The sequence below is a fragment of the Trypanosoma grayi genome, assembly GCF_000691245.1.
Source record: "Trypanosoma grayi strain ANR4 Tgr_677_V1, whole genome shotgun sequence".
NCBI classification, from domain to species: Eukaryota; Euglenozoa; class Kinetoplastea; order Trypanosomatida; family Trypanosomatidae; genus Trypanosoma; species Trypanosoma grayi.
Window position 1 is genome coordinate 1 of NW_008826296.1, and position 9,534 is coordinate 9,534.

Here is a 9,534-nt window from a genome sequence, read left to right on the forward strand (position 1 = left end):
TGACGGAGGAGGCTTTTGGGGTTGCACTTGACTTGTATCGTGGCGCCTCCCTCGAGTTGTACTGCGTCCGCGCCGAGGAGGCACTAAATCAGTTCAATGGACAAGTTTTAAGGAATCGCCAACAGTCGGTTCGTACGTTTAGACAGTCGGAGGAAATTCCCAGACCGGCAACCAAGACACGGGGTGATGAGCCGCTAGTGCCTCGGCTCCTGCAGCCGCCCACAGCAGGGGCGCAGCGGAGGCCCGTGTCATTCTCCGAGGGGCCGTACGTTATTAGCAGCGACGGTGACGGGGACAGCGTCAAGAGCTCCTCGGCACGAGGTAAAATGCGACAATCCCTGCTCCAGACGGCTCGGCCTGGCAGCGAACGTAACTCTACACTCCCACCGCCGCTCTCACACCAGCACCAGCGTCAGAAGCANCGCAGCGGAGGCCCGTGTCATTCTCCGAGGGGCCGTACGTTATTAGCAGCGACGGTGACGGGGACAGCGTCAAGAGCTCCTCGGCACGAGGTAAAATGCGACAATCCCTGCTCCAGACGGCTCGGCCTGGCAGCGAACGTAACTCTACACTCCCACCGCCGCTCTCACACCAGCACCAGCGTCAGAAGCAGCAGAAACAGCATCAGAAACAGCACCAGCAGCCGCAGCAGCAGCGAAGAAGGATAAAGCATAACGACAACACCAGACACAGCCACATTGACAAAAATGCTGAATCAGTGAATCCGCCAAATATCCGCCGTTCCACATCCATGCACCTTTTTCACAGCGACCGGTGCTCTCAAAGTCTACCACGCCGCGCCACTACACCCTCTATGGCGTCGGCGAGCTTTCTTTCCTCGCGCCCAATGACGCCACGGCCTGCACGAAGCTACGCCTCCACCACTCTGTCGGTACGGCGTAGTGGAGTGCGGCAGCTGCTGGAGGTGGACGACTCGGACCCGCTGCACACCCGAGGTTTGCTCACGGGTGCGCACGACCGCCACCAACATCGGAGCCTGGGCTCCGGTGGCCATTCACTCTTCTCTTACCGCAACGGCCGGACGCAAGACACCGGCTTGGCCAGCACCCCCCCCTCTAGCCGCTACAGCAGCACGGAGTTCATCTCGATGAATGGGAATGCCACGCCCTCACCACGGCAGCAATGCGTCTCCGTATCCAACTACATATCACCGAGCTACGTGAAAGAGAACCGCAGCACTCTCACGGGTGTGTACGACTGGCCGGTTGGAAGGAATAGCCCCTCCAAACAACGGCAGCCCTCTGTGAAGATGCCCCCCTCGCCGGCGAAAAAAAGCTTGAGTCATCGTGAGCGGGCGCCGAGCCCCCTCACGTACATCAACTCACACCTCGCGTCGTGTACTTTCAACGCCACGTTGAAATGCGTCGATGTGCGGTGTCCTGCATCCAGGTCCGTGAGCAATGGCAAGCGTGATGACCTTGGCGAACAAAATACGATACTTAGTGGAGATTTGCTGATGTGGTGTGAGGGCCAGGCTATGACCGATGCTGGAGGGATGGAGCAGGTGATGCGCGCGGCTCTGGGTCAGGGGGCCGGGTTCTTAACGCTGCGTGTGATGCGCGGAACGAAGAGCGTTCTGGTGCGCGAGGCACTTGTTAGGTAAGCGACATGTAAAGAGGAGTGCATCCATGGTGCACATATTGCTCCTGAAACTGGGATTGCTATAGACGATGAGTTGATGCAGGAAGAAATTTAGGACGCATGGGGTTGAGAGCGAGCAAATTGCTTGCGCACGATGTATCTTTTTTCAGGCTGATGTGCGATGATTGAAGTGTGATTGCTTTCTTTTTTTATTTTTACTTTTTTTTTATACGGGTGCGATCTGTGCTATATAGATGCACCGTCTCTTCTATTGCACAATAGCGATGCGAGATGCATACCTGGCTTATATCCGTTTTGCCCATTATATATACACATACACACCCACACCCACCAACGTACGAAACGCCCAGGTATGCACGTAAACACAGACATACTCACCGGTATATAAGGTATATATATATATATACGCTCCGCAGAACAAAACACACACACACACACACACACACCAAAACAAACAAACATGCGATGAGATCAATGGAACAGAGGTGCCTCACTTTACGTCTCGAGGGAAGGGTGTAAGGGTGTACCGCAGGCGGTGGGCCTGACGTGGCGCCTTCGTTTGGGCCTCAACTCCTCCTTCTCCCTCCGCTCCTCTCTTTCTCTCCCTTTCTCTCTCTTTCTCCACGTGTGCCGCCGCCTCCGACACGCAAGCATACGAGGGAAACGTGTTACTGCTGTATCTAGAGCAAGGCTGAGATAACGAGGACAGAGCAACAAAAGGAACACCACACAGAACCAAACAAGGTAGAGCATAAGTGATCACACCTTCGACTCTCACGTTGTCTAATTAGAGAAATGGAGAACTACTTTAGAGTGCTAGGCCTCACCCGCGGCTGCGACGAGGCGGCGCTAAAGAAGGCGTACCACCAGAAGGCACTTGCACTGCACCCCGACCGCAACCCCGGCGGCGCGGAACAGTTCAAGCGCGTCAACGAGGCGTACGAGGCTATCCGCACACACTTCCGCCGCAACGGCGGCCATGACTCAGCAGGTGTTCAGGCCGCCCCGGGCGGTGGCGGCGCGCGGACGAGCGGACGCACCGCCACAACCTTCACCTTCAACACGTACTACACCAACGCGGGCACCGGCTTCCAGTACGCGCGACGGGCCCACTTCGCGGAGGAGCCGCCGCATCTCTTCACGGAGGAGGAACTCTTCGGCGAGCCGCCCGGTGGTTTCACATACGAGAAGCGCTACCCGAGGGCGAGGTCCACCACAAAGCCCGGCGAGACTGCCAACAACAACAACAACAACAGCAGCAAGAACAATAATAACAACTACAGCAGCAGTGGGAACGCCAAGTTCGCCAAGGCAGCAGGGCCTGGGGTCCGATTCACTACTACGCAGATGTATGAACAAGCGGATGAGCGGTGGCGCCGTGCACACGGCGATCGNGTGCCCGTCAGTGGCTACTCGATGCAGGGTGGTGGGGGTGCCGCCCCGCCACCGTATCAACAGTCACAGCAACAGCCACAACAAGCGCAAGCAAAGCCGTCGCCGGCCTCCAATTCTTTTTCGGCTGACGTGAGCGACGGCACATGGAATCGCCAAGGGAATGGTAACGGCAGCGCCAACACCAATAGCAGCCCGTCTAGGAGGCAGCGTCAGCAGCAGCAGCAGCAGCAGCACCGAGCAAGTAGCGGCAAGAGCAACAACAGCTTCTTCGCCAATGATATCAACAGAAACAATATGGGCAATACTGGCCACGATGAGGCTGATGACGATGACGATGATGGTGCAGCCTACAACGCCGGCATGTCTTCTTCTCCAGAGTCCCATGCGTCAGTGGATGACATCCTCAACGAATTTGAGATGCAGCAGACCCTTCACGAGGTGCGCCGTGAGTGGGAGCGTCTGAAGAAGGACTTAGACCGCAAGATGACACGGTCGACGCCATCGCCGGAACGCATGCGGCGCGACAGGGGGAACAAGTTTGTCGACGACGACGACGAGGACAACTACGTTGTGCACCGCCGCCCAGAGCCGCCACACAGGGAGGAGACACAACACTACCACCGTCGCGAACAGCAGCGGCTTGACGAGGCACATATGCGTAGTATTCTTGAGGAGAAGTTGCAGCTCAAGAAGGTCCTCTTCACGCAGCGCTACACGCCGGATCCGGCCGATGTTGCACTAATGAGCGACAGCGAGGTGTATGTGCTGTGCGAGCTGCTGCACGAGGTGGAGCAGCGCATGCGTCGAGTCCTGAGCGGCCGCATGGTGAAGGGGCTCTGCAGCAGATGCTCGGCCGCTGCAAAGATACAGGACGGCAGGATTTTCACGTGTGGCCACACATCTGTCTGCGCAGACTGTGCGGTGACGAGTGGCATATGTCCTGTGTGTGCCGCTACGCGCCGCTGAGACGGAACACTGGGCGTCGGAGTTTTGCCTTATTGCCTTGCCCCGTTCTTCAGCCTCTCCGTTATACGATTGGGCGTCTCGTATGGATGCGACGCTCAATGTATTATTAGATAATCAGGAGAAGAGAACAACCAAAGGAAAAAAAAAACGCCAATATTGCTTTGAGTAGTCTTGTGTATGTGTATGTGTGTGTGTGTGTGTGTGTGTGTGTGTGTGTGTGTGCTGCGGCAGTGGGGGAGGCAGTGGGGAGAGAGAGAGAGAGAGAGTGCTGCGAGGCGCCGGAGAAGCGGCGCACGACATGTATCATTTTGAAAGAGTAGAAAGTACCACGCAGTTATTGATTGCCTCCCACCCGCACGCACACACACACACACCCAGAGAGAGAAAGAGAGATAAAAATAGAGGGAGTGCGACGCCCTCGCTCCCTCGCACGCATGTGTCTTGTGCTGCTAGCTGTTGTTTCAGCAGCAATGGCCCCAGCGCGAGGAAACGCAGCCGCAACAACGTACAATTACGCAAAACCATTGGAGGTGCTGGCGTTGAGTTTTCTGCTCCTCATTGCTTCCACACACACACACACACGCATTCATACATACACGTACAAACGCCGCTGACCGACCGGCAGCATTCTCTGTGTTACTCTTCACTGTTTTTTTAAAAAAAAAATTAAAAGCGCTGGGCCTTTCTTTTCTCTTTGCCTACTTTCGTTTCGAGTATTCCATGCAGCGCCCTCTGTGTGCGTCTATGATCCGCTGAGTTTGTGTGTGTGTGTGTCTGCGTGCTCTTCCTGCCATTCACCTGTACAGCCACACAAAACGCTGTGGTTGAGTCCCCCCCCCGTCCCCTCCCTTTGCCATCCCCTCGTTGTCTGCATGGCGGTGCGTGAGTCGCCACTACTGCTGCTGCTGCTGCTGCTGCGCCAGCTGGCTGATGGGAGGCGCTGTTGGGGCGCGCCGCATTGAGATGGATGCTGCTTCTCTTATTTCTCTCACTATTGTTGTTGTTGTTGTTGCTGCATTTGCCCCCCCGCATCCCCTCTGGCGCTGCAGCACAAAGCGTAGAGGAAACATAGGAGGAATACCAGTGAGAGTGGGCACCACACATCAACAAAACCAAAAGAAAGAAAGAAAGGACAGGCAGAGAAGGAAAACAGGAGCCAAACAAAACGCATACATACGCGCACACCCTCAACATAGCAAGGAGAAGGTCAGCATCAACGGGAGGCGAGAAGGGGAAGGAAGCAAAGAGGAACCATTTGACAGGCCGCGTAGCAAAAAGGGGGAGGTGAAACGAACCAAAAAGGCCAATAAAACACACACAAAGCGGAATCGCACTCAGGTTGGTCTACTTTGTGTCTTCCCACTACTTCTTTCCAGGCGCCGCCTCATTTGTCGCGATCATCTTCGCCAGGAATCATATTCTTCACACCCAATCATCATCGTTGTCGTTTCCGTGCTACAACCGTTGTGAGTGAGTGGCGTGTGTTTGAACGATTCATACCGGAGAGTGAGACAAGAGAGAGGGTAGATAGTGAGTGGTGAGACACCACCAGCAACACATTCTAAGCGGTACCGTACTACAAGGCATAACCACGGACACAAGGCGAGAGCTGCTGCCCGAATCGCTCCTTCGCACCCCGTCAACTGTCAGCTGCATTTCCAGCATGACGGAGGAGTACCCGGTGAACCTGCGTGTTGATTTGACGCCCGACAGCAGCTCGCTGCTGCTGTCTGGCAGCATCACCATCACACGCACAACCATCTCGGTATTTAAGCTGTGCGAGATGAACGACGAGGAGCCGCTCTTTATTGGCGTCTGCTCCGTCCCGCTCCTGAAGTTCGCGCGGCGGCCGAGCAAAGTGTACCCGTCATGCGACGCGCTCGTGCTGATGAGCATATCTGAGCACCTCTTCATCAACGCCTCGCTCTCCGCGGGAATTGTGCCCACGAAGGACGGCAGCGTTGTCAGCTCGCGCACCGCCTCCACCGGCCTCGTTGTGCGCACCCCCAGGGACGACGCGCAGAGCGACTGGATGCAGCGGCTCGACAACCCCGCCCAGTGGCGGAAGCTGCGGCTGGAGTTCCCCACCGCAGACGATTGTGACCGCTGCGTTGAGGCGCTCCTCGCCCGCAATGCAGAGGACGCTACGGTGGAGTACGCCAGCACGTCGCGCCGCACTGGCGACGGCGCCGCGTACCCCGACGAGGTCTCGCCGCGCACACGCTCCGTCCGCGCAAGTGAGTCAGGGACGAGCGTGAGGAGCTACAACAACAACAACCGCGCCGAAGCGGAAAACTCCGCGATGCGGGACTGCAGCGAGCTGATGCAGAGCTGCCGAAGCCCGTCGCAAATGAACGATAATTCCCGCCTTAGCTCGACAGTCCAACAACAGAAGCGACAGGAGTTGAGCTTATCAGATGACAATCGGCTGGATCTGGAATCGCCAAGCGGCCGCAACACGCCGCGCTCCAGCCATCACAGCCGTGGTCTTCCTGCACGCAGCCACCCTACCGATAGCCGTCGTGAATTGGAAACGCCAAGTGAAGTGCGTACACCGCGTGGCTCGACCAGGGGGGGCAGCCGACGGGAGTATGATGCGGCGATTGGTTCTCACACGCCGCGCAGCGTCCGGAAGAGCCAGAGCATTCCTGCGGGGAGCCAGCCTGCTGCCAGCCAACGTGAGGTCCTGACTCCGCACGAATCTCGTGACAGCCGCAATACGCCGCGCTCCAGCCATCACAGCCGTGGCCTTCCTGCACGCAGCCACCCTACCGACAGCCGTCGTGAATTGGAAACACCAAGCGATGTGCGCACACCGCGAGACTCGGCCAGGGAGGGCAGCCGACGGGAGTATGATGCGGCGATTGGTTCTCACACGCCGCGCNGCGCCCGGAAGAGCCAGAGCATTCCTGCGGGGAGCCAGCCTGCTGCCAGCCAACGTGAGGTCCTGACTCCGCGCTCCAGCCATCACAGCCGTGGTCTTCCTGCACGCAGCCACCCTACCGACAGCCGTCGTGAATTGGAAACGCCAAGCGATGTGCGCACACCGCGAGACTCGGCCAGGGAGGGCAGCCGACGGGAGTATGATGCGCGGCAGATGTCGATGGATCAGAATTCCGCTCGGGAGGGGCCGCCCGCATCATCGAGCTCCACGCGTAACGGTCATAGCCACACGAGCCCACGTGAAACGACCAGCGCCGTCCAGCCGCAAGCACCACCGTCGTCGTCGTCTTTTCTGCATGCGTCTCCAAACGCTGCACGGATGGTAGAAGCTACGCAGCCGACGCACGCGACAAGCCACCCATACGGCTCTATCACCCCATTACCGTACTCGCCGCACAGCCAGGCCACAACGACAGTGCGGTCGAGCAGGAACCGCACAGAGCACCAGTACTTCCTGCGTAACGTAATGAAACTGATGCACCACCGCCTACACTCCATGCAGTACCTCCACAAGGAGTTGGTGCACCAGGCGTACCTTGCCGAGGAGGCGCGGCTGCTTGGTGGCCGTGGCCGCAGCCGTGCCTCCCGCAGCGCTTCCGTGAACCACTCCGTCAGCCGTCCGACAAGCATCTCCCCGCGTTCCCCGCGTCGCACCGCTCACTCGAGCGTTGCCGAGGAGTCCTCGCGACTGCGTGAGATCGAGGAGCGGCTGCGTGAGGTGGAAACGCTTCAGCGTGAGGCGGAGCAGGACCGCCGCGAGGCCGCCCTTCTGCGTCGTGAGGCGGAGGTGAAGTTAGAGTCCATCTCCCGTGAGTCAGGGGTTGTGCCGCGACGCTTTCCCCCATCACACGATGTGTCAGATGTGAATGAGTGCAACGCCTCCGTCCACAGCCTGAATGTGCGCAGTAGTGCGAACGACAATAATCGCCAGCAGCGCCACCAGGCCAGCAGCACCACCGCTGCCAATAACGTCAGCAATGGCAACGTGGAAAGTAAGCTCCCTTCCTTCCGCCAGAACCACAGTGGTAATGAGCCATCATCGAGCCACAGCAGGCCACGCGATACTGAAACCTCTCATGGGAGCAGACATTCCACACTGTTGGCGGGGTCTGGGCAAGTCGCCATCACGGGGCAGCAGCTCCAGCTCCAGCTCTTGCAGGCAGATACACCATCGGAAGAGGACAACGCCGTCTCTATTGTGGATCGCTACATCTACGGCGATGAGTGGAACCTGTTGTACCCATCCCGTGAGTCTGATGTGCGTTTCAATGCGCTGATAGATGTGTGCCTCATGCTCAAGTTACCACGTCGCTTTGTGACCATCACGAGCGTCTCTGTCGATCAACCGGGGCTGCGCCTTACTGTGGAGATCCACCACAACCGCCAAGTCTTGCCACGTGAGGTGCTGGAGCGCCGTTTCAGCAGCCAGCCATTCTGCTTCCTGCAGCGGCTCTATGAACTCCGTCACATTATGTCCTCCACCGGTAATGACACCGCTATCAGCCAGGTGTCGCGCAACGGGAGGCGTATGTCGCGCGGTGGCTCCCGCGTGACGTCACCACAAGCGGCCAATCGTGCATCCACCATGTACCCGCCGAGCGCCGATGATGATACAGTGGTGATGGGCAGCGACGGTGACGCGGCTGGGGACAGCCTGACAGATATGGAGAACCGCATGCGTGAGATGCATCGCCGGACAGAGGAGCGTGCGCGTCAACGTGAGAGTGAGGTGCGGAAGGATCGTGAACAGAAGCAGCTTGCGCTGATGCGCGAGCGCCTGCAACTGCAGACTGACCAGCTGGAGCAGGAAGAGTCACTCCGTCGCAGTAGAGTTGTTCTCACCGAGGCACAAGAGCGACAGAGCGCGGCATTTGACAAAGAACTCAGCCACCGCCACACCTTCGCCATGACGAGGCGCGCGCTGGAGGAGAAGGAGCAGGTGGAGCGTGCTATGGTGGAGGTGGGCTACGCGCGGCAGGCGCAGGCACTCGCTCAGGCACAACGCCGCAATATGGCCTTTGCACGCCTCGCCGCGCAGGAGAGGGAGCGACGCATCCGCCTTGCCGAGCAGGAGACTGAGGACCGTGGGGCTCTCGATCTCATACTGAACCCGAACCGCGACCGCGCAGTCGCCTCACAAACGGAGGTGAACGAGCGTGCGCGCCGACAGCGCCTCATCGAAGCGGAGGCGAAACAGCGAGCGCACATCTGTGCCAACATCCGCAGCTTCCTCTTCGACGCGCTACAGGACGAGCTGGAGGCGCTCTTCGGAGACGAGAAGACGGCCCGCATGGTGCTGACCGCGGACGAGATGAAGGAGCGCATAGATATCGTCTACAGCGGCCAGGCACCGAGGGGCGGCCCCACGTCGCCTGGCGCAACATGCGTCACACCGCAGGCGTGGCAGGCGCTCCTCGCGGAGGAGTCCGCCGAGCGCGTGCACCTCGCCAACGATGAGGTGCGCCGCCGCCACCTGTTCCAACGCGAATACATCGTGACAACGGAGGACGTCATGCGGAATGAGATTGAGCTGAAGGAGCTCGACGAGCACATCGTAATGCTCGATGGTATTGTGCAGTGCATCCGCGCGATGCTGGAGCGGCCCCG

General features: G+C 58.6%; 4 protein-coding genes across 4 annotated transcripts; 2 read left to right on the plus strand and 2 right to left on the minus strand.

Annotated features, from left to right (window-relative positions):
• Positions 1-517: 517 nt before the first annotated feature.
• DQ04_06771000 (hypothetical protein) lies at positions 518-1,624 on the plus strand (the record flags this gene model as incomplete). The annotated part of the gene is made up of 1 exon (XM_009314863.1): positions 518-1,624. One exon carries the CDS (start codon positions 518-520, stop codon positions 1,622-1,624), a length of 1,107 nt encoding a protein of 368 aa, XP_009313138.1.
• Positions 1,625-2,418: 794 nt separating this feature from the next.
• DQ04_06771010 (putative chaperone DNAJ protein) lies at positions 2,419-3,984 on the plus strand (the record flags this gene model as incomplete). Its single annotated transcript, XM_009314864.1, has 1 exon — positions 2,419-3,984. The coding sequence occupies one exon, from the start codon at positions 2,419-2,421 to the stop codon at positions 3,982-3,984; it is 1,566 nt and encodes a 521-aa protein (XP_009313139.1).
• Positions 3,985-7,146: 3,162 nt separating this feature from the next.
• Positions 7,147-7,557, minus strand: DQ04_06771020 (hypothetical protein; the record flags this gene model as incomplete). Its single annotated transcript, XM_009314865.1, has 1 exon — positions 7,147-7,557. One exon carries the CDS (start codon positions 7,555-7,557, stop codon positions 7,147-7,149), a length of 411 nt encoding a protein of 136 aa, XP_009313140.1.
• An 834-nt stretch (positions 7,558-8,391) lies between these two features.
• DQ04_06771030 (hypothetical protein) lies at positions 8,392-8,604 on the minus strand (the record flags this gene model as incomplete). Its single annotated transcript, XM_009314866.1, has 1 exon — positions 8,392-8,604. The coding sequence occupies one exon, from the start codon at positions 8,602-8,604 to the stop codon at positions 8,392-8,394; it is 213 nt and encodes a 70-aa protein (XP_009313141.1).
• Positions 8,605-9,534: the final 930 nt, after the last annotated feature.